The sequence below is a fragment of the Squalius cephalus genome, assembly GCF_949319135.1.
Source record: "Squalius cephalus genome assembly, chromosome: 23".
NCBI lineage: Eukaryota > Metazoa > Chordata > Actinopteri > Cypriniformes > Leuciscidae > Squalius > Squalius cephalus.
Genome location: NC_137144.1, coordinates 8,607,018 through 8,631,694, shown reverse-complemented (window position 1 = coordinate 8,631,694; position 24,677 = coordinate 8,607,018). Strand labels below are relative to the sequence as shown.

At 39.4% G+C, this 24,677-nt stretch overlaps 1 protein-coding gene across 3 annotated transcripts; it reads left to right on the top strand.

Annotated features, from left to right (window-relative positions):
- Positions 1 to 24,120, top strand: LOC307151316 (mixed lineage kinase domain-like protein). Of its 3 annotated transcripts, XM_079859265.1 has the most exons (12): positions 5 to 82; positions 10,601 to 10,714; positions 11,022 to 11,474; positions 11,586 to 11,702; positions 12,056 to 12,239; positions 12,931 to 13,031; positions 13,113 to 13,248; positions 13,363 to 13,447; positions 14,123 to 14,262; positions 14,346 to 14,395; positions 14,513 to 14,656; positions 23,075 to 24,120. In XM_079859265.1, the coding sequence occupies exons 3-12, from the start codon at positions 11,027 to 11,029 to the stop codon at positions 23,113 to 23,115; spliced, it is 1,446 nt and encodes a 481-aa protein (XP_079715391.1). In that variant the 5' UTR covers positions 5 to 82; positions 10,601 to 10,714; positions 11,022 to 11,026; the 3' UTR covers positions 23,116 to 24,120. The 3 variants fall into 3 exon arrangements, with proteins under 3 accessions (XP_079715390.1, XP_079715391.1, XP_079715392.1); XM_079859264.1 differs by lacking the exon at positions 10,601 to 10,714 and having other exon boundaries at positions 1 to 82; XM_079859266.1 differs by lacking the exons at positions 5 to 82; positions 10,601 to 10,714 and adding an exon at positions 5,113 to 5,298.
- Positions 24,121 to 24,677: the final 557 nt, after the last annotated feature.

The window sequence follows — 24,677 nt, the reverse complement described above, 5'->3', positions numbered from 1 at the left end:
GACTGAGACTAGCTGTTTTCACATTCCTGTGTCAGACTGAATAGGGTTTTTGCCAGTTTTGACAAGATAAAGTAACTTAAAAGTAAGTATAAGTTATGTATTTACATTTATAATGTATTTTGTAATTGTTTTATTTTTATTTTACAGTCATTGTGCCATAATCATAATATGTTTACTTCTGTTTTTCTTTAAAAATTATGATTATTATGTCTTTGTGTATTATGTCAATAACTTTGAAGTATCTGAGGTATCTGTTTTGATTCAATCTAAAAGTATTTTGGAGGGTTTGTAAGAAAAGTTGGGCTCTGCTTTAGAAGTACCTGTTATATAAGCTTTTAAATACAAAGACACAAGTGTACAAAGGCTGGAAAGGATTACCAGGACAAAGTCAACAAAGAAGTCTAGATTACTCCTTATAAAATGTTTAGGCATGAAGGGAAACATGATTTTTAGCTGATGATGTGCTGCAAATGCAGTGGCAAGCTCAAAATGAAAGGAGATTTCTCAACGAACTTCCTGTTTGTGGTTTCTGCTTCATGCGATTGTGAAAGTAACTTTGGTTTACTGGGTTTCTTTTCTCATTTTAACATGCAGTAATGAAGTAGTTTTCAATGATAGTTAACTTTCTTCAATTATTTTTTGGTAGTATACCTTTCATTGGAAACTAGGGGAGCGCGGGGCACAACGTAACACGGGGCTAGTTGTAACACGCTTGTTTTAAATACTTCCGCACATGCTAGGATGACGAAACTTTGTGTATTTACTAGTTGCCATATCAACACTATATAGAAAAAAAAAAAAAAAATTTGGAAGATATCCATAGACATTTATTAAACCATAGCAAAAGTAAATTTCTTACTTAAGTTAATTTTTCATCTCTATTTTTTGTGTTTATTTAAAATAAGACAAATCTGATATTATTTTAATCTCCAAGATGTCATTTAACAGTTGAGATAGTTATTTAATGCTTCGCTAACTAGCAGAAGACACTCGCAGGGTTTAAATCCCATTTGTGCAGGCGGGGCATGTTGTAACACTGCGTTACAATGTGCCCCTATTAGAAATATGCTATTATATTCTATACTTTTATTAATTTTATTGAGAAAACGTGAGAAAAAGGTGAAAAAAGACTGAGAATCAATGTTCAGAAATTACTAATTATTTATTTGTTTTGAACTATGTTGTATAGCTGTGTTTTCATGTGTTCGTAGTCAAAACTCAAAAATGAGTTTATATTTAATTATAAAAAATTGCCATTATTTTATATGAAAAAGTTTTTTAATTGTATTTTATTTAGAAAATATTTTAGTTTGTTTTGTATATTTTTTTATTAGATCAGATAACATTTTAAGCTGTCATATGTTATGTTACAATGTGCCCCTCACATGTTACAATGTATCCCACCTATGGGGCATGTTGTCACATTTCACTTCCATTCTTTCAGGGTATATCAAGAAAAAAGTATATACTGTATTAATAAAACAAAAACACATAATTGTACTAGACATGTGGGAAATTAATGTGGGAAAAAATAAATACTCTGAACCATAAGTAGATTTACACAAACTGAGAAAGTCAAAAAGCGTTACTTTGTGCCCCGCTCTCCCGAAACATTTATTATGACAAGAATAGTGCTTCTAACAGGAACGAGAAAATGGTGCACATTGATTTGATTTTTTAAGTTTCACTTCTCCTTTCATTATAATGCATATGAGGAATAGATGCCATAAACGTTCTACGTTTTTGACATGTATTGCCTTCACTTTCCTCTGAAGTTTGTTTTTCCATGATTGCATTTGTTTAATTTCTTCATTCAGAAGCAACAATGAAAGCCATTAAACAGGTATTTAAAATTTAACCTGCTTTGATGCCTCCTGTATAATAAAACTGTAAAACCTTTACACCCTATGAACCTCTGTTAGCTATATAGACTGAAGCTGTCATGTGAAAATATAGCTGTAGAAAAGCAAAGGAGAAGTAGGTTTAAAGGTAATCTGAGAAACATTTGATATCTGGAAAAAAAAAATCTCTAGTTATTTTCACTTGGAGGAGACCAGGTCTAGTTGTCATGGGGAGATTATCATGATGGATATATTTCCGTATATTCAGTTCCCTATCAGTCAGTCACGTTCGACGTTATGTCAGAACTGAACTGAAGAATTGAGAACTCGCCTGAGAGCCCAATTACCTTCGAGTGTAAACTAATGAGCCATCATATTGGCGTGCGAGATTTGCATTACGCACCATGTGAAGCGGGTATGTAACGAAGCACTGACAGTCACGATCGCTGCCTAATGTGTCTGGGCTTAAAGCACACTGAGGTGGATTTTGTGGATGAGTCATGTACTGCGGGAAGATGACCATCACAATGTTGCGGTCGAGACTCGATTACCTCAGACGAGGTGGAGTCCCCTCTGATATGCCCCGATCTAGTTCCTCTGCTGGCCAACAAAGGGGCTACTTCAAAGAATACACAGGGTGACCTGAGGATTACAGTGGGGGCTCTCCCGCCGAGCCAATCTCTGTGGGCCCCCCACTCCTCTAGCCCCCTCCCCCTTCAATAATTATCTATTCTATATAAAATCTATCTATATATAACCTAGTCTATAATCTGTTTTTAATGATAGATAGATAGATGGATAGATAGATAGATAGATAGATAGATAGATAGATAGATAGATAGATAGATAGATAGATAGATAGATAGATAGATAGATGAGAGAAGACAATTTTAGAGAAAGAACTAGAGATTCAAGAGTGCACAGGACAACGTTCGAGTGCGCACACATAATATCTGAGTGAGAGCCATGAGACCACTGCATATTTGCGAGTGCACGAGTGAAAGAAATCCGCCTGCGAGTGGAGAGATTTGTTACATGGGTGCTCTCTCGCGTTACATTAATGCGCTCTTGACTTTTGTCATTAAAATAATGCCATAGAAACAGCTTCAAATTAACTATAAAAAACAAGAAGAAAGTCGTGTCTAAGGGTGTTTTCACACCTGAAAGTCCGCACCAAGGTCCGAACCAAAGTTCATGTTTTGATACATTTTATACATTCGGTAAGTTTTGGTTTGGTTTCACATTGCAGTTATGTGAGCGCACTAAAGAACTTTACATGACATACTTGCGTAATGTCATCATCATCTATGTGGGCTGCTTCTTGACATTGATTTGTAAACGGACGTGCGTCTGACGTCAGCGTATTGTCAATTCGGCGGGTAACTTTGACAAGAATGAATGAACAGACGCATATCGTTGCCACTATACTGTTATTATTACGGCATTACTCCCTGAAGCACCAACTATACTCGAGGCTACTTCAAATTCTCCAAATGAACGTCCTCGTTGTACAAACATTTTATCGTCGCCGGCAGGAAAGGAGGAGAAGACTGCAAGCAATCCTGCGAGAACCACCGGAACTTCCTGTAAATGGTCTGAAAATGAATGGAGAATATCTTGTGTTTTTCCGTTGGTGCTCGACCATTTCCATGGGTGCTCAAGTCCCCGAGAACCCACGGGATCACCACCTATGTCTCTGACCCAAACAAATTAACTGAAATCCTCACTGAAGTAAAGGCCTTATTGTTGTTTCAGTCAAGTCAAGTCATCTTCATTTATATAGCACTTTTAACAATGTAGATTGTTCCAAAGCGGCTTTACATTGATAATAGGAAATTAAAGTAACAGAGATTGTTTTGGCTTTATAGCAGCTCTAGAATAAAGTTATTGTCCAGCTAAAGTTAGTTTGATTGATTCACTTCCGTCGCAACGTTCATTAGTTATTAACTTAGGGGCCGCTAACACGACACCGTTGTAACAGAAAACACTTTAAGTTCTTTCTGCGCAAACTTCAAAAACGCGAACCAGTGAGAATGCGGATGGCGTGCACATGCATATTATGAGTTCAGTCTATAGGTATGCGAGTTTGAATATATGTTCGCAGACGTGTAGTCCTTCCCTACAAACCAACCCTCAACAAACTACTTGTCTGGCCTTAAAATTTATAATACAGAATTTTTATCGGTTCCGTGTAGCCACGCGAACCGGAATTATCCCGACAACGTTTTATCTGTAGAGAGGTAAAGGGAGGGGAGGGAGGCCTTCACAGGGGAGATACTAGTTGACATTTCAGGCCTGCGCTGTCGTCGCGTCCAGGCGCAGGTCCTTCATCAGATCTGGATACAGCCTGGATCCGTTGGACTGCAGTAAACCTCGGGATAAACAGAGAGACTAATATTAGCGTAGACGCCATTCTTCTTTTGATGTAACGAGTACATCAGGATTTATGGGAAGTGTTCCCGGTTCCGGCTAACCTAATCTATGCAGCCTAACATTGAATTATACAAGTCTATAATGTGTTATGTGTATGCTAGGTCAAAGAGATGTGTTTTTACTAGTCTAGCTTTGAACTGACAGAGTGTGTCTGCTTCCCGGACAATGTTAGGAATACTGTTCCAAAGTTTTGGTGCTAAATAGTAAAAGGATCTACAGCCAGCAGTCGATTTTGATATTCTAGGTATTATCAACTGGCCGGAATTTTGAGATCGCAATAGACGAGAAGGACTATAATGCGTTAAGAGCTTGCTCAAGTACTGCGGAGCTAAACCATTTAGGACTTCGTAAGTAATCAGCAATATTTAAAAATGTATACGATGTTTAATCGGGAGCCAATGCAGTGTTGACAGAACTGGGTTAATATGGTCATACTTCCTGGTTCTAGTAAGAACTCGAGCTGCTGCGTTTTGGACCAGTTGTAATATGTAGCCATAATAGCATTACAATAATCTAGTCTTGATGTCATGAACGCATGGACTAATGGTTCCGCATTTGTCAATGAGAGCATCTCATTTACAGATACTAGACACGTGACTTTCAAATGAAAAATTGGTATCAGAGAGCACACCCAGGTTCCTAACCGAAGACGAAGACTTGACAAAGCAGCCATCAAGTGTTAGACAGTATTCTAGATTATTACGTGAGGATGTTTTTTGTCCAATAATTAGAATCTCTGTTTTTTCTAAATTAAGTTGTAGGAAATTACTAGTCATCCAATATTTTATATCACCTATGCATTCCATTAATTTTGTGAATTGGTAAGTTTCGTCAGGGCGTGAAGAAATATAGAGCTATTATCAGCATAACAGTGAAAACTAATTCCATGCTTCCTAATGATTTCTCCCAAGGGTAGCATGTACAGAGTGAAAAGCAACGGTCCTAGTACTGAGCCTTGTGGTACGCCATACTGAACTTGTGATCGATGAGACATATCTTCATTTACTTCTACAAACTGATAACGGTCAGATAAGTATGATTTAAACCATGCTAATGCAATTCCACTAATGCCAACATAATTTTCGAGTCTATTTAAAAGAATGTTGTGGTCAATAGTATCAAATGCAGCACTAAGTTTGAGTAACACTAATAGCGAGATACAACAACGATCGGATGATAGAAGCAAATCATTTGTGACTCTAATGAGAGCAGTCTCAGTACTATGGTATGGTCTAAATGCTGACTGAAAATCCTCGCAGATATCATTTCTTTCTAAAAAGGAACATAGTTGTGAGGATACCGCCTTTTCTAGTATCTTTGACAGAAAAGGTAGATTTGAGATCGGCCTGTAATTGACTAATTCTGTATGATCAAGTTGCGTTTTTTTAACAAGCGGTTTAATCATAACCAGCTTAAAAAATGTTGGTATCCTAATGACAAAGATAAATTACTGATATTAAGAAGAGGATCTATGACCTCTGGAAGCATCTCTTTCAGTAGCTTAGTCAGTATAGGGTCTAACATACGATTGTTGTCGATTTAGATGATTGAACGAGTTTAACGAATTCTTCCTCTTCTATAGCAATAAATGAATCAAATTTTTCCTTAGGGAGACTACAATGCACTGCCTGATGCGATACTGTAGTAGACGGTTGCATAGTAATAATTTTCTCCCTGATGTTATCAATCTTATAAGTGAAGAAGTTCATAAAGTCATTACTGCTGTGCTGCTTGGAAACTTATGGGCTTGAAGCTTTATTTTTCGTTAGTTTAGCCACTGTTTCAAATAAATACCTAGGGTTTTGTGTATTTTCCTCTAATAGGGTTGAAAAATAAGCAGATCTAGCAGCTTTTAAGGCCTCTCTGTATGCAACCGAGATCTCTTTCCATGAAATGCGAAATACCTCTAGTTTTGTTTTCTTCCAGTTGCGCTCCATTTTTCTGGCTGCTCTCTTAAGGGCCCGAGTGTGCTCGTTGTACCACGGCATTGGACTAAACATTGTTCAATGCCCTTGTTCCGATGAGGGAACATGACATTCGCATTCTCAACTATTTTGACGACTGGCTCATACTGGTCCACTCGCGAGAGCAGTTGTGCAAACACAGGGACCTGATGCTCCAGCATCTCAGCCATCTAGGAAAAGAACAAACTCTCACCCGTGCAGAGGATCTCTTTTCTCGGTATGGAGTTGGACTCGGTCAACCTGACAGCACATCTCACGAACATACTGAACTGCCTGAATTCGTTCAAGGTCAGGAGAGCTGTTCCACTTAAATGTTTTCAGAAGCTCCTGGGGCATATAGCATCCACAATCAACCTCTCACATTGCTTCATATGAGATTGCTTCAGCACTGGCTTCATGGCTGAGCCCCGAAATGGGCATGGCAACGTGACACGTACTGGCACATCAACTGCCTCGATTTGCTAGCAGTATGGCTTGCTCTGCGCCACTTCAAATCGCTGTTACAAGGCAAGCACGCTCAGATCGGAAAACACTGCGGCCGTTGCGTACATCAATTATCAGGGTGGTCTATGCTCGCGTCGCATGTCGCAACTTGCCTACCATCTCCTCCTTTGGAGTCAGAAGCATCTGAGGTCGCTTTGCGACATTCACATCCCGGGCGAGCTCAATCGTGCAGCCGACGAGCTCTCACAACAGGCCAAGATCCCGGGAGAATGGCGACCCACAGACAGTCCAGCTGATTTGGAGACACTTCGGGGCTGCAAAGGTAGACCTGTTTGCCGCTCTGGACACATCCCATTGCTAGTTGTTTTACTCCCTGTCTGGGGGAACCCTCGGCACGGATGCGCTGGCACACAGCTGGCCTAGGGGCCTACGCAAGTATGTTTTCCCCCAGTGAGCCTTCTCGCACAGACACTGTGCACGTTCAGGGAGGACGAGGAGCAGGTCTTGCAACCGGACCTGGTTCCCAGAACTAATGATCCAGTAACACTTTGCAATATGGTTCATTAGTTAACAACAACATGAACTAAGAAGGAACAATACGTCTTCAGCATGTATTAGTCTTAGTTAATATTAATTATAACATTTACTAATACATTATTAAAATCAAACGTTGTATTTGTTAACATTAGTTAATGCACTGTGAACTAACATGAACAAATAATGAGCGGCTGTATTTTTAACTAATATTAACAAAGATTGATAAATACTGTCACAAATGTATTGGCCATTACACTTCCCATAACACCTGATGTACTTGTTACATCATAAGAAGAATGGTGTCTATGCTCATATTAGTCTCTCTGTTTATCCCGAGGTTTAGCATAGTCTTCCAGATCCAGGCCGTATCCAGATCTGATGAATGATTCCAATTTTTAAAGAAAAGACTATGTGCCTGCGCATGAATGCGCAAGAAAATATGCATGTCTACGCCGTCACCATTTTCACAGATTCACATTTTTGAAGTTTACACTGAGATGATAAAAGTTTTCAGCATTTTTCAAAGCGTACACCTTGGAACGAGCCACCAAACACTGTTTTCTGTTTTCAGTTAAAACTATGTTGTGTAAGCGGCCCCTAATTTAATAACTAATGATCTTTGCAACAGAAGTGAATCAATCAAAAACTAACTTTAGCTGAATAATAACTTTATTCTAGAGCTGCTGTAAAGCCAAAACAATCTCTTTTACTTTAATTTCCTATTATCACTGTAAAGCTGCTTTGAAACAATCTATATTGATAAAAGCGCTATATAAATGAAGGTGACTTGACTTGACTTTTTACCAATGATCCTTGTGACAGAGCTGTGCTTTCCTTACTGCAAGAAGGGCTGGAGCGAAGGCTTTCTCCCTCAACCCTGAAAGTGTATGTTGTCCGCAATCGCCGAACATCATGATGCAGTAGATGGTCAGTCTATGGGAAAACCTGACCTGATCATCAGGTTCCTGAGGGGCCCGAGAAGGTTGAATCCTACCCACCCTCACCTTGTACCCTTCTTGGGACCTCTCCTTGTTCTTAGCAGCCATGCAGGGAGCACCCTTCAAACCACTGCAGTCAGTAGAGCTTAAAAGCCTGTCCTTTAAGACAGTACTAGTGACTGCATTGGCTTCTTTTAAGAGGGTAGGGGACCTGCAAGCATTTTCGGTCAACGAATCGTGCCTGAAATTTGGACCAGCCAACTCACTCATCTTGAGACCCTGGCCCAGATAAGTGCCCAAGTTTTTTGTGCCCAAGTGCCCAAGTGCCCAGCCCTTGCTGTGTCTGTATGTGGACCGAACACAGACCTTCAGGACCTCAGAACAGCTCATTGTCTGTTATGGAGTACAGTGGAAGGGAAAGGCTCCAGGCTACCAAGCCCAAGATCAGCTATACCCCTTGGGGGTGAGAGCTCATTCGACCCAGAATGTTGGAGTCTGCATGGCGCCTCGCTAGTAGACATTTGTGGAGCTGTGGGCGACACACAACACATTTGCGAGGTTTTACACCCTCCGTGTAGAGCCTGTGTCCTCCGGTGTACTTGCCACAAGTAGCCAGTAACGCTTTGGACCCGCTCGGTGTCTCGCTTGCAGCGCCATTCCCCTCTTAGGACCGGATACGTGCACTTATTTGCTCTACAGGTGAGTTCCCTGGCGAACCCAGCATGGAGTTCCTCCAGCACCCTCAGCGGTCAGACATGGCGGAGGCATCCGATGCTAGTTCTAACACTCATGTGTATGCCCAGAAAGTCAGCCCCTGTGCTAGACTAGGTGCCCATGTGTTGTGATTCCCCTACAGGCGATCCCACATATGTATTCTTCCAAGGAACGGCTTCCCAATCAGCAATTCTGTGTCTTTCCCTTGGCAGAGCACACTCTTCTGTCTCTGCTTGGTATTGACTTCACCCTAGCTAGGCTGAATCTACCACAGAGACCTTCATATGTAGCACTCCATATGTTGAGTATCTACACTCTCAGAAAATAAAGTACATAATTGTACCTTTAGGGGTACAATGGCTTGTCACTGGGGCTGTACCCTCAAGGGTACAATATTGTACCCTTGGCATAGGATACATATTTGTACCCTTGTGATTTGTACCTTAAGAGACCAATCTTGTACCTGTGGTGACAATTTTGTACCTTTATTTAACAATACAAAAATGGACCCTTCAAAAATGGTACAAAATTGGCTTTGACAGGGTACAATCGTTGACAACAATGATATATATATATATATATATATATATATATATATATATATATATATATATATATATATATATATATATATATATATATATATATATTTATATTTATATATATTTATATTTATATTACACACACACTGAATTAAAATCAGAATTTATTAAACCCTTTTCATTTTCACATTTTCCAACATTTCATTTTAAACTCAATGTCTAACTGTGACATATAAATTATTATCATCCGAGTAAATGTCATTTGCCTGAAAGTCCATTTCATGTCCTTTCATCTCTACGTCGGTTACTTCTATGCCTGCTTCTGGTATTTTCTGAAGGACCTCCTCGGTTGAAAGTCCTGTAAGAACCATGAATAACCGTGCTATGACTTCTTCTCCACCGATGGCCAAAGAAAGAAAGACCCGGAACTGGACATTCTTTTAAATTGAGATTCAAGCAGCCAATCAGGGCTGGCTCTACATACACTCTCAGAAAATAAAGTACATAATTGTACCTTTAGGGGTACAATGGCTTGTCACTGGGGCTGTACCCTCAAGGGTACAATATTGTACCTAAACCTTTAAAAGAAACGGTACATATGTAACTTTTAATGCTTTTTGATCCTCAAAAAGTTACATATATGTACCTTGAGGTCCAACAGCAAAAACTCCAGTGTTAATTGAACTCTCCTGGGAGTTTATATGACTCCAGACTCAAGAGTGTTAAAGTTAATGATCTAATTAAGTGATTCATTGAGTGATGATTGACCATTATTGAAGACACCTGATGTTAACAAGCAGAATCACGGAAGGAGAAAATTGAATTTTTTAAGACACCGTTATGGAGATAAGTGTTTGCTTTAGTTGGGCTCTTGACCCTTAAATCATTAACTTTAGAATTTGTTTGGCTGTTGTATCTGAGTTATAACTGCCAGATGAACAAAGAGAAAAGTTGATCAGGTGGTGTTGGTTATGTTTTGACATAATCATAATTTAACCTGAATCACTGAACTCATTTAGAATCTAATCTCAGGCTTAAATGTATATTGTTGATTACAGCATCATTGTGATTCTACAGTTAGAGGTTTTTAGCGCAATTTTCCACCGGACAAAATTGCGATTGTTAACTCATGATTTCTGTTCTGTCTGTGCGCATCAATCTTGCACTTCTATCTACTCCTCAACCAGACCACCTAGAGACTTCGGGTTTTCGGCATTATGTTAAGGAAGGTCTAATCTCGGGAACGCACAAAAAAAATCCAGGAAAAGATTTACTATCTCTTAGTGTTGTGATCCCATGAGGTGAGAAAATTGCGCTAAAACACTCACTGAGTTTTTATTACTTGTTTTTTTCTTTATCTCTTCCATTTTTGTTTAACAAATTGGTTGTGTTTAATTTTTACTGTTGACATTATTGCAAATTTACCAGTTAAATAATCTGTACTGGATTTGTTTGCTTTAGAGCTTATTTTATATTTCAAAATAAAGCATCTTTCACAAATCAGTCAGTAAACAGTAGATTTACATTGTGAAAACTTGACATCATGCTTCCGCCATCCAAGACACTTAACCTTAGAAATATTTATTTTTAAATTTATTTTATTTCCAGCTACGATGGACATCATAGAACCAATTCTGGCCATTGCAGAAAAACTGTACGCCCTGTGTGGGGAGGTCCAAGCCAACAAGAAGCGCTGCAAGCGTTTAGCCAACCGCGTGTCCACTCTGGCTAAGCTGGTGGAAGCTGTGAAGGTTCATGGCTTTGGGACTGAGCCTGAACACGTTATAAATGGACTTAAACAACTTAAACTCACTCTGGAGTCAGCAGAGAGCGTGGTAAGGAAATACACTTCCTTCAGCTATATTAAACGTATCACGAAAGCGTATGAACTCGGCGAGGAGTTCAACGGCCTAAATGAAAGGCTGAACGATGCGGCTCAGTTACTTTCTCTAGCGCTTCAGGTCGAGCACAGAGGGAGTATAGAGAAAGTGTTTCAAGAAGCAACGAGGCGACGGGAAGATGAAGACGACAGGCAGAGTGATTCTCTGGAATTTCGGAATTGTAAGTTATAGGCTACTTAAAGTTGATGTTGTATGGATTTGAATTGGATTGAAATGGCTACTTTGTAGGATACAACTACGTATTACATGGTATAAATTTTCCTTCTAATAGTGCTCCAGTCTTTAGTCCAGGAGAGCAACAAAATGAACACAACAGTTGATGCTGTGCAAAAGACAGTTGACCAAACGCAAAGAGATGTTCAGGGCATTAAAGACATCCTGGAGTCATGTAAGTACAAACAAATTGGTCAATACAACTGTCCACAAAAAAGAAAGAAATGTATGTATGTATGTATGTATACACTGTATATCATTAATTATTAATTCATAAATATCAATTAAGAGTCGGACTATATTTTATTGTCATAAAATATGTTTCAGCAAACTTACTGATCCAGACACACATAATTTTATATTTTGTTACTTTTGTTTGCATGTTGGTTGCACCACTTGACTTTGATTTGGGAGGTTTTTTTAAGAATTTCAAGGCGTCTATGAAACTTTCAGGAATGTTTAGCATTGTTGAATTAATATTTAGAATGGTTGCTAAACTGAACAGTTTTATTTGTCATTTGTTGGCAGTTAAAAAACCCTCCCTTCATCTGCAGGACATTAGAGAGATTAAACCAGAAGAGCTGACCTACAGTTTCCCTGCTAAACCACTTCTGAAGTGCAGCCATTCTGAACTATACAAAGGGATGTACAACAAGTTCACTGTGGCTATCAAAAGATACTCATGCCCGCTGAACACCAACCCCAGCCCCAGGTAGATGGTAATGGCAGACTCTGGTTATGGGAAACTGTTCCATAATAGTAATAAAATTCGACTCGATAAAATTTTGTGGTCAAATGTTATCATGTCATTACATTTTTATTATGAGTGAGACCAGTCTATAGGGGCATTCGCATTTGAGGAAACTAACTCTATGGACACGGAAAACAGTGATAGATGGGCCTCTTAACCTTTACGCTGAGGATAAAATTCAACGCAACTTTGAGGGGACCAAGCTAAACATGATAATTTATTTCTGCTCAACTAGCAACACTAGACATCAACCACATGGCATCCACTAATAACTTTTCATTTACTATCTACTTTCTATGTATAACAGTTCTATCTAATAACGTGTTAGACAGATCGTAAACTAATGAACACGGAGAATGCGAGCACTGTTTGTTTGCTCAGGCTCAGTCATTCTCAGCGCCGTCAAAATAAAAGTCACAACAACGAGCGCGGCTTACGTCACTTCAGAGTTCCTACTGGCAGTGAGAATGCAACCAGAAAACGTTCCTGGGGGAACCATTAGTTCTTTCTCGGGAAACCACTCCGGGTGGTTAGTTCCTAGAACTAAGTTCCTTGAACTATCGGGTGCGAAAGCCCCTTATATGGTTGCAATCATCATCTTGACTGATTAAAAAACTAAAATTTATTTGTTGTATTTGTTCATTCTCTCCAGTGATTTGAGGAGTCTCTTTAACAAAGAGGTGGAGACCATGAAGCGCTTTGAGTCACCAAATATCTTAAGAATGTTTGGTATCTGTGTCCAGGATGAGAATGGTATGCTAATCTAATTAAAAACTATTTTCAAAGATCGAACTTTTGAGTTAAATACATCTGATTGTCATTGTTTTCTTACAGGACCAAATCCAAGTTACTTGATAGTCATGGAATACTGTGAGAAGGGTAGTCTTCGACAAGTCCTGGACAGTAATAGCAATCTGCCCTGGGATAGAAAGACTCAAATGTGTCTGGATGCAGCACAGGGGCTCTACAGGTACAAATCTAGTTAATTTATTCTCATTTATGTCTCTTGACTAAAAACAAAGTTCTTAAATACTATAGTGAAGGAACTCAATCACATTATGTGGTTATCCTTTGCACAATACAGATTGCATCAGTCAGAAGAAAAGTTTAAAGTGCATGGTTCCATCAGCAGCTGCAGTTTTCTAGTGGCAGCTGGCTACAGAGTGAAGGTAATTTATTTTCTCTTTCACAATGTTGCCATAATATAACCACAACATGTTTTTGTTAAACATAACTCACATCCCACTTTAACCCTGGATTTAACCCAAGTCCGCCATTACCATCTAACTGGGAATGGGATTGGTACTCAGTGGGCATGAGTATCTCTTGATAGCCAGAGTGAACTCGTTGTACGTCCTTTGTATCGTTTGGAATGGCTGCTCTTTGGAAAGGGTTTTAACAGGGAAACTTTAACCGCTGGATGTACACAATAGCTAGGTAAACTGGCTGCGTCTACGACACTTTGGGGAACGCCCTTAGCGTAACGCATCTGAAGTATGAATGAAACTAATCCAATCCTGATTGGTGCTGCGTCATGACGTAACATATAACGGCATACACGGAAGCTACAAAGGGACGCCGACACACAACAGAGTTAGCTTTTTGCTCTTCAGCAAGTGCTCTGTGTCAAACTGTCTGTCCTATTTGGTGTTGTTTGTCCCATAAGAATTGTCCCAACTAAAGGTCAGCATAGCATTATTTTTTGACAGATATTTATTCAATCAAACTCTAAGTGTGCTGGACACTTAACATAACCTAACCTAAACCTAAAGGGAATATTACTTGTTGGGGTTTCATCCTAATTTTTATGTTATGTGTATTTGCTCATTTGTATGTTTCTAAAGTTGGGAGGTTTTGAGCTGACAAGAACAGAAACTTCTCTTCAGAAGAATAAATCCAAAAAGAACAGTGCTTTCCATTACAGCTCTCCACAACAGCTTCAGAATATCAACCATCCTTACGACAAGGCATGTGAGATCTACAGGTATGGCACACTAACTCAAATATCAAATGTGTATCTTATTAAAATAAAGAATGACTGTTACTTACTGTACATGCTCTTTTTAGTTTTGGCATCGTCTTGTGGGAAATTACAACACGAGAAGTTCCTTTTAAAGGTGTGTATCACTACTACAATCAATTTTGATAAAAAAATAAATAAACTCTTCTGTTTATCTTTTACATATTTGTGTTTCCCTATACATGACTTAAATGTTCTGTGCCTGTGTTTTTAGACTGTTCTTCCCACAGTCAGATCTATCAAAAAGTGTGTGTAGAGAAGGTCATGGAGCCACTTCCTACAGATTGTCCCAAACAGCTAGAAGAGCTCATCAATGCATGCCGTTTATTTGAGCCCTTCCAAAGACCAACGGCAGGAGGTAAGACCCTATCACACAAATAAAGTTACATAAAACAAGTGGGCCATCACCTCATCCTTTAATTCTGTGATTAGTGATGCGTAACGTTACATGTAACTTTACATAAACAGACTTTTAGGAAGTAGTGAAAAAGCAGCATCACTTTCCCTATACCAGCAATGGGCAACTCTGGCAACTCGATATCCACTTTCCTGGAGGCACGACGCAAATGTTTTTTGCTAGTTTCAGCCCGGCGCAGTTGTTTAAATAGCAAATGCATTCACGCCCATCTGTTCGCCCATGGGCGTGCTGGTCTGAAAACAAGGTGTGTTCAGGCTCATTGTTGGCGCGTTGCTATTTTGAGGCAACTGAAATAGACTGAGGCATTGGCCAACAAAAACCTGGTCTAAAGTAATTGGCGCAGTATTATTATTTTTTTTGTTATTTAAAGGGCGCACAATATGCGTACACTCTGCTTATTACACACACAGGGCCGCTTGAACCTTGCGCACAAGCAGATCCGTTTCCTCTCTGGAGAAGTACATGCGCTTTTGACCATGCGCTTAGATCGTTGAAATAGGGCCCTTAGTGTTTGTCAGTTCTCGTTAATGATAGCGTCAGTGTATATGTATGTTATGAGAGGACACACAATGTTATTTAACAACTATGTCTTTATTGAGCGGACTGCATCAACTACACCCTTTTGTGCACTTTGAACTTCCTTTTCTAAAACTCCCCACTCCCCTTTTCCCAGGCCCCACCTACATCCGTTCATGGGGTCCAATAAGCCCATACACAATAAGGCTGATTCACACATCTCCCCCCTTTTGAAAAAGAACATTTTCTTATCTCTTTTCATTAACACATAACAAAATAAAATGTAACACAATGAAACTACCTCATTATGGTTGTTTGTTTTTCTTATACTAAATGAAGACATTAAAGAACAATATGTGATATAGCATTCATTGTCTCGTTTTCTACATTAACTATCTTCTTTCCTGTTTGTTTTTAGAAACCAGAACAATAGAACAAAACCACATTCTTATCAGACTTTGTAAACTGATTTTAGTCTAAGTATCGTGTTGGTGTTTTCACAACTCTTCTGCTGGAAGTTACAACTGGTGTTGCCTTCTCAGGTGCAGCGGGAGCAACTGCAGGATTATTTAAATGTACAGTCTCTGCAACAGGAGGGCCTGAATTCCTCCCTCCTTGAGGTTCACTGCACCCAATAGAATCTGGCTGCAATGGCATCGCTTGCAGATGTTTACGGTTCCTGCGTAGGACAGCTCCATTCTGTGTTTGCACCATGTAAGATCTTGGTTCAGATGTTTTGTTCAGCACAACAGCTGGTGTTTTCCAGCCTTTCTCACTGTCCATTTTAAAAAGAACTTTCTCCCCAGGCTGAAGTTCTGAAAAAACACGAGCTGAGTGTCTCCGATCATAGAAGAACTTGTAGGATTTCTTTGCAGTTTGATCCTTCATCTCCACGGCTTTATAATCAATGGGTTGAGGCTGGTGTTTTTCCTCAAGCATTGGCAGGTTGGTTCTGATCTGTCGACCTGTCATTATCTGGGCCGGGCTTAGACCAGTTGCTGTAATGGGTGTCGCCCGGTAGCACATCAGTGCCATATGAGGGTCAGGTTGGCTGAGAATCCGTTTTGCAGTTTGAACTGCTTTTTCAGCAGCTCCATTGGCTTGGGGGAAATGAGGACTTGAGGTTGTGTGTTGAAAATCGTAGTCTGTACTGAACTGCTGAAATTCAGCCGAGGTGAACTGAGTCCCGTTGTCAGATATAAGCTCTCTCGGAATTCCCCATCTTACAAACATGCTCTTCAGTCTGCTGATAACTTGGAAGCTGGTTGGCGGTTGAATGTGGGCTATTTCGATGTCACGCGAGTAATAGTCTACAACTATCAAGTAAGCTTTACCATTCAACTCGCATAAATCAGCTGCAATTTTGCACCAGGGACCAGCAGGCAAGGGGGTATTGATTAAAGGTTCTTTCCTTTGTGTGGGTTTGTGGGCCAGACAAAAGGTGCACATTGAGACCCTCATGTTAATGTCATTACCTATTGCAGGCCACCAAACTGACATCTTTGCCCTCTGACGGCACTTGGTTAGACCTTGATGTCCTTCATGAATTTGAACACTTCCTCCCTCATCGACTCAGGAATGACAATTCTGTCCTCATACAGGAGCAGCCCATTGACAACTGCCAAGGAAGCCCTAGCGGTATGATAGCCGCTCAGCCGGAAGGGTATCTTGCTAGGCCAACCCTTGTTGAGAAATTTTATCACTTCCTGGAGATCTTCATCTTCTTCTGTGGCCTCTCTAATAGCATCTAGATTTGAATGTGAGACCTCTTTGGATGTGACGACTGCTTCAACATATGCTTTCACCTCATCCTCCATCTCTGAGTGGCAGTGCCCTTTCAGAGGATTCCGAGAAAGTGTGTCCGCCACCACTAAACATTTACCAGGGACATGAACTGCTTTCACATTGAAGCGCATGAGGCGCATTAATAACCGCTGACACCATAATGGGGCACGATCAATATCATAGGAGTTAATGAGTGGGACCAAAGGCTTGTGGTCTGTTTGCAGGCAAAATTCATCCAAGCCTTGAAGGTAGCGGACAAACCGCTCGCATGCCCACACACCAGCCAAGCACTCCTTTTCTATTTGGGAGTATCTGCGCTCCACTTCAGTCAAAGTTCTGGAACAGAATGCGACGGCACGTGCTGCATCACCATGGACTTGGAGCAAGGCAGCTCCTAACCCGAAACTACTCGCATTTGCACTAACTATAGTGGGTTTCTCAGGATCGTAATATGCGAGAGCAGGAGCTGTGGCTAGCTTGCACTTTACTTTGTCCAGAGCCTGCTCGTGGACTTCTGTCCAAAACCAGATAGCTTCCTTCTTCAGCAGAGCTGTGACTGGCTGAAGCTCTGTGGAAAGATCTGGCACAAATTTGCCTAAATAGTTGATCATCCCCAGAATTTGCCTAAGCTCTGTCACATTAGTGGGACTAGGCATATCAGTGATTGCTTTCACTTTGGTTGCATCAGGCTTGATGCCTTCATGGCCGATTGTGTGGCCAAAGTACTGCAGCTCAGATTTGTTAAAGTGACATTTATCACGGTTCAGTTTCAGTCCTGACTCTCTGATAGTTCTCAAAACAGCCTCAAGATTCGCATCATGCTCGTTTTGGTCCTTGCCATAAACAAGTATGTCATCCATGACAACTGCAGTGCCTTTGTGTCCAATTAGAAATTTGCTCATTTCTCTTTGGAAAATTTCGGGCGCCGAAGTAACCCCAAACGGTAGTCTATTAAAACAGAATCGTCCTACTGGAGTTATGAATGTGGTCAGCTTCACGCAGCTTGAATCCAAAGGGATTTGCCAAAACCCTGAAGATGCGTCCAAAGTAGAAAATACACTGGCTCCTGAGAGTTTGGGGGCAATATCCTCTAATGTTGGGAGAATAAAGCGCTCACGTTTTACAGCTTGATTCAAACGTTTGAGGTCAACGCAAATCCTGACAGAACCATTCTTTTTTACAACGGGAACCATTGGGGCACACCATTCCGTTGGTTCGGTGACTTCAGAAATTATCCCTAAGGACAGCATGCGCTTCAGCTCCTGTTCGACTTTAGGCAACAGGGGAAAGGGAATCCTACGAGGGCTGGCAAGACTATAAGGAGTGGTATCTGACTTAAGTTCAATTTTCACTGGTTCACAGTTGAGCAAGCCAATGTCTCCATAGACATCATTGTGGTCTGTGATTTCATCCACTCTCTGTACTAGGCCCATCTTACAAGCCGTGCTTCGACTGAGCAAATTGTTAGCAAATGGCCCATCTACAACAAAGACCCACAATTCAAAAAATTTTCCTTTACTTTCTGTATTTGCTAGGAATTTTCCCATACAGCTCACTTTTCCCCCAGGACTTTTCACATTTATACTGGTTTTGACCAGTGGAGGGCGCCCTTGTAAGCTCTCATATGTAGAGCGTGACATGATGGTGATGTCAGCCCCTGTATCAATTTTGAACTTGACTGACCTGCCCTGTATGGGGAGAGTAATGCACCACCTGTCCTCGGAAGCAGACTCATTCATTACAGACCCAAGGAAAAATGCATCACTAGTCTCAGTGTCACACACTACCAGTTCTTTGACATTTTTAGTTTTGCATGCAATGGCAAAATGTCCCAGTTTATTGCATCTCCTGCATCGCTTATTTCGTGCGGGGCAATTATTCTCTGTGTGTGTGCGATTACAGCGTGTGCAGTCTATGGCTTGTTTCCTCTCACCAGCCCTTTCCTTATTTGGTGGTCCCGTAAAGCGCCTCGTGCCTTTCCGGTGTCCATGAACTGCGTTCACTTCAGCAGCCGTTCCCCCGCTCGCATTTTGGGTCTTAATGAGCTCAGACTGCCACGCGATCTGGACCGCTTTGTCCAAAGTCAATTCAGGTTCCATTTGTAACCTTTGGGAAACGTCACGATCTGCAATCCCAATGACGACTCTGTCCCGTATTTGTTCCTCTTTGCTCGCACCGAACTCGCAGTATTCAGCCAATTCATAGAGGCATCTCACAAAAGCCTCAACCGTCTCTCCCAATCTCTGCGCACGCTGGTGAAAACAGGCCCTCTCATGTATGACGTTCCTCCGGGGAACGAAATGTACATTACATTTTCCAACAACAGTCTCGTAATTATTTGCATGCGAAGCTTCGGCAAATGTGAATGATCCGAATATCGCTTCGGCATCTTTACCCATTGCATAAAGCAGGGAATTGACTTGTACTTCACCGTTTTCCTTGTTCAGCTTCGTTGCGATGCGAAAACGGGAGAATTGCTGGATCCACGCAGGCCAGGTCGCAGGCTGTGCGAAGTTGAAAGCCTCAGGTGCGTTGAACTTGGACATTATACCACTCAAGACGAGCCGAACTTGTTCGTGGGTGAAACTTGCTCTTCTGACACCATGTCATGAGAGGACACACAATGTTATTTAACAACTATGTCTTTATTGAGCGGACTGCATCAACTACACCCTTTTGTGCACTTTGAACTTCCTTTTCTAAAACTCCCCACTCCCCTTTTCCCAGGCCCCACCTACATCCGTTCATGGGGTCCAATAAGCCCATAAGGCTGATTCACACAATGTGTATTTCTCAGTTTCTCATACTTAGTGGTGCACATACATTACTGTCGGATCCAATATAGTCGGCACAGCATCGTCTTTTAGTTTCAATGTTTCTGAAAATCCTGCGTCGAATTGTGCCTTGTTTGTAAACGAATCCACAGTCTGGAACTTCATTAAAAATAAAGTTCATCCACTCTTTCCTAATGTTGGAATCAGAAGGAAGGCAATGCAAAGACTGTTTTTTTAATTTCTCAGTTCTGGACCCCTTTAAACATACATCACTCAAAACATGACGTCGCAATCTGTTAAAATGCAGGTGAGAGCCAGTAAGCATTTTATATCACTGCCATCAACTGGATTTTACGTTTGTGGTTTTTACTGAGAATGGAGATGAAGATTGCTGAATAAAGAATTAAATTTTGGTCTATTCCTCACAATTATGGATTCTGAAGACGTGGTTTACAGCGCACGAATATAAATGTATTACTTTTGTGAATTTATGTTTTTGGCATATTTTATGATTCTATTGTCAGTCCCAGCATAGGACTATACTGAGAAAACGCCTATTGTGTTCCACAGCAAAAAAAAAAAAAAAAAATATATATATATATATATATATATATATATATATATATATATATATATATATATATATATATATATTCATGATAAACAATGGTTACACAATTACAGAAATGCTATTCATTTTAAGGTTTTAAAGTGTAGACTTTTTTAACATGTAATCTTTCAAAACGAGTTTGCAGCAGAAGTCACAGAGCGGAGCGAAATGTTATTTTTATAAAATTAAACTGCATTTAATAAATGTGATTGAAAACAATTTAATTTATATACAACAATACAATAGAATCAAAATAGTACTGTTACGATTTTAATATTGATATTAAATAAGGATTCATACATAATTTTGTCTAAAAGTTGCTCATACATAAATAATTTACATTTTAGTAGAGCCCGACCGATATGGATTTTTTGAGGCCAATACCGATATTAGGGAGTAAAAAAGCCCGATATCGATATCGGCCGATATTATTTATTTGTATATTATAATACAGTAGCAATATTATTTATGTGCATATTATAGTACAGTACCAGTCAAAAGTTTGGACACACTTTCCCATTCGTGTGTACAAACTTTTGACTGGTACTGTATATAGAATACAGTATAGATACAGAATATAAAATATATAAACACATTTTTTGCAATGATCACTCAAATGTGGTGATCAAACACTTGTGTGACAAAGATATATAATGGAGGCAGGGTGAATGATAGAACCAGAATTATACATTTGAGCTATAACCAGACTAGTTTGCATTAAATACTGTTGCATAATCTTCACTAATGACTTTGTCTTTTTATTTAGTCACGTTATATAAAAATAACTTGTATCAATAAATATATCAAAAGTGTCACTGGCAAAACCTTGTTATCTTCTATTATTAGTCTTAATTCCTCTGGTCTCTACCAGTGGAGGAAGTAGGCTACTCAGATCTTTTTACTAAAATAAAAGTAATAATACCATAATGAAAACATTAATTTTATCATCATTTAATTATATATGTACAGTACTTTTACTTAAATACTATTTTAAATAGGCCTAAGTAAGTAGTCAGCAAAATGTACTAAACGTGAAACTACTCATTATCCAAAATGGCTCGTGTTATAATTATATAAATTATTGGAATATTGCTTTGTGTTGTATGTTATATGCAGCATGGGCTCACACTGTGTTTACCCTGGATGTGAAAAAGTGTCCTTTACAAAGCAGAATGAGGCATCAGTTTACTGTCTGAGATTTGTTGCTCGCGTCGTGCCGCATCCAGTGTTGACAACATCACTGATTATAATGGATTCAACTGTCTTTTGTCGCATCACGCCGCTCACGTCCGGTGTCTTGTTCAGGCAGCAGCAAGAGCGGTGTCTTGTAAGTAAGTTGCTTTTTACCAGTGCGGTGGTGGCTTGAGTCTGTTGAATGGTGATTTAACGCTACGTTGTCACCTAGTTGGTGAGACGCTATGCTATAGAGTAAATAAACAATGTCCCCGTCTTTTACTCTCACAACGTTTTCTACATTAGCTAGCTAGCCATGTTTCATACCTGTCAGTGGGAGTGGAAGCTAATGTGTGCGCATCTTACACCGTGTCTGAAGAGACCTCTTTACTGAAGTGAAAGGGTTGGCTGATGTTACTACAGTAACCTGGGTCGCCATTAGCAAACAATGGAGCGCCCTCTGCTGGACAAACTGGACAAAAATTCTTATCGGCGGCATATCTGCGTCATCAACACCGATACCGATATATCTGCAACAGGCTCATATCGGCCGATTAAATCGGCAGACCGATAAATCGATTGGGTTCTACATATTAGTGCTGTCGAAGAAACAGCGATGTGTTGAAAACATAATAAATGTACATATGGTAGAACCACACTTTATGTAAAAACACATTGTCACGATTACTAGAAAGCTACAGGCAAATGAGTCTGATCACAGTTATAAAACTAAACAGGAAAGTGGATCTCGAGGGCCAGAGTTGCTCAGGATGTGTTTTTCTGCAAACAACTTTAAAACTGCATATTGTTACTTTATTGAGATTTTTCTATATTTCTCATTCTATAAGCAACTTAACACAAAGAATCTATTGTTATATCCCTTTCTCTGTGATATGGGCCATTAGTTTAGCAATTAGTTTGAATTACCAGATACAATTAAAATTGGCCCATTGAAAGTAAGTATGATTGTGTTTGTTGCAGAGGGAGAATAAATCTGGTCTGACTACAGAACCAGCTGATACAAAAAAGGGCAGTGAGCTGTTGAACATTTAAATGTTTGACTCAAGACAGGGCACACATAATGGCTATAAATATTTATGATTATACTGTATACACAGAAATGCTAATTAATAAGCAATGAACCAGTAAATAAAAAAACAAGAAGGGGAAATGATGACGAGAGACAATTCAAAATTAAATACATGAACAATATGACTCATTAAAGCAAACCAAAGGTCAACATATCTGTTACACCTACACAAACTTTTGGTGAGATATTTCAAGAAAGGACAAACAGCCTACAATGGGCCAAAAAAGGCATAACCTTACAGCTAATCTTTACTCTTACTCAAAAAGCACAAAACTTACCTCATTATAAACAAGATGATTTAAATAGATAATGTGAATATGTGAAAAAGAACATACAAATTATAATTTTTGATGGTAACAATGGGAAATCTGAATTTTAAGAAAGCGTTATTTATGGTCTCTTTTTTTAAGTGTTGGTGGACATGCTCCTTAAAATGGTGGAAGAGGATTGATGGAGCACCTCTGCAACTCTTACCAAGCCTGCATGCTGGCAAATTGTCCACATCAGATTCTAACGATACAATCTATTACCATCTACCTGGGGGGTATTTCCAGAAAGCAGGATCAACTTTACGTCACATAAACCCTGAACTCTTGGGGAATGCCGGTTCCAGAACACCTGTGAGGAATTCAATCAGCGTCCTATTGGTAACCTAGAGTTAACTCATGCACAAAAAGACATTATCTATGGATTGCAGATTTCAGGAGTCAGCATGGAATCGGAATTTAAGAAACATTCTATACTTTTTTTTTTTCTGTTTAAAGTCGACATGAAATGAAAATTCACTATTTCTATTTTATAAATACATATTATGTATCTTATTGTGAACGATTCATTCTTGCATGTTTCACTTTTTTAAAAACCTTGTAGCTTTCCTGGCCTTAAAACAAACCCATTGTTTTCTGTTTCTGTTTAAGAATTTTAGATTTACTGTAAATCTTTAAGAATGTTAAAATTGAAAAGTGGAAGAAGAATACTTGGTTTATTGAAGAAATTTAAACTATTAGAAGACCCGGATGTATATATTTTTTCCTCTTTTTTTTCAATGGCAGCATCCGAAATTGAATACTTCCCTACTTAAGTAGGCAAAAAACAGTATGTGACAAAAGAAGTTTGTCCGAATTTACAGTACTCATAAAAGAGTAGGCAAAAAGTACCCGGTTGACCTACTTTTTCCGACGAGATTCTGAAGTGTACATATGATGGAGGATGCTAGATCCTTTACTAGAGGATTTTGAATGCCAGTGAAAGCAAGGTAGCTGACGCTGGTAGATCATATGATAATGGCGGATGTAGTACGTCCGGATTACAATCATACATAGGGTTGGAAGGGTTACTTTTAAAATGTATTCTGTTACAGTTACAAATTACTTCATGAAAAAGGTATTCAGTAACGTAATCCAAGCACCACAATATGAAAGTAATGTAATCTGATTACTTTTGGATTCCTTCAAGGTCACACATGTAAATAAAGTTAAGTAAAAGCAATATTTACTGTTCTAACGTCAACTGATTTGCTGTTAATATAAATCATCCAATCGCGATCCACTCGAATCCATGATTTTCTCTGATTTAGATATCCGCACCCGATCATCACATTACAATTACAATTATTCAAATTCTCAGCGTTAAGCATAATAATATTGTAACATATTACACTAAAGTAGGCTGATTTAAAGTTAACAATTAGCCATTTCAAGTTAACATTCTTCTTTGGCAAAATTGCATTTCCTTAATAGCCTGAACACAGGCTTTACTCCTTTCAAACATAAATTGACACTGTTTCAGTCACTGCAACTTCCTGAACACAAGCAAGAATTTAAATACGTTCATCCGGGGTTATTGTGTCAAAATACTAAATTTAAAGTGAAACCATTGTAATCCTGAAAATATTCCTGTATTCCCTTAATTCCTGTTTTCCCTTGTTGCATTGTCTACATTATTTATTTCCATAGTTACCCTCATTTTGATCAGCCCCTTTTTAGCCTGTTAGCCTTTATGAATTTATAGCCC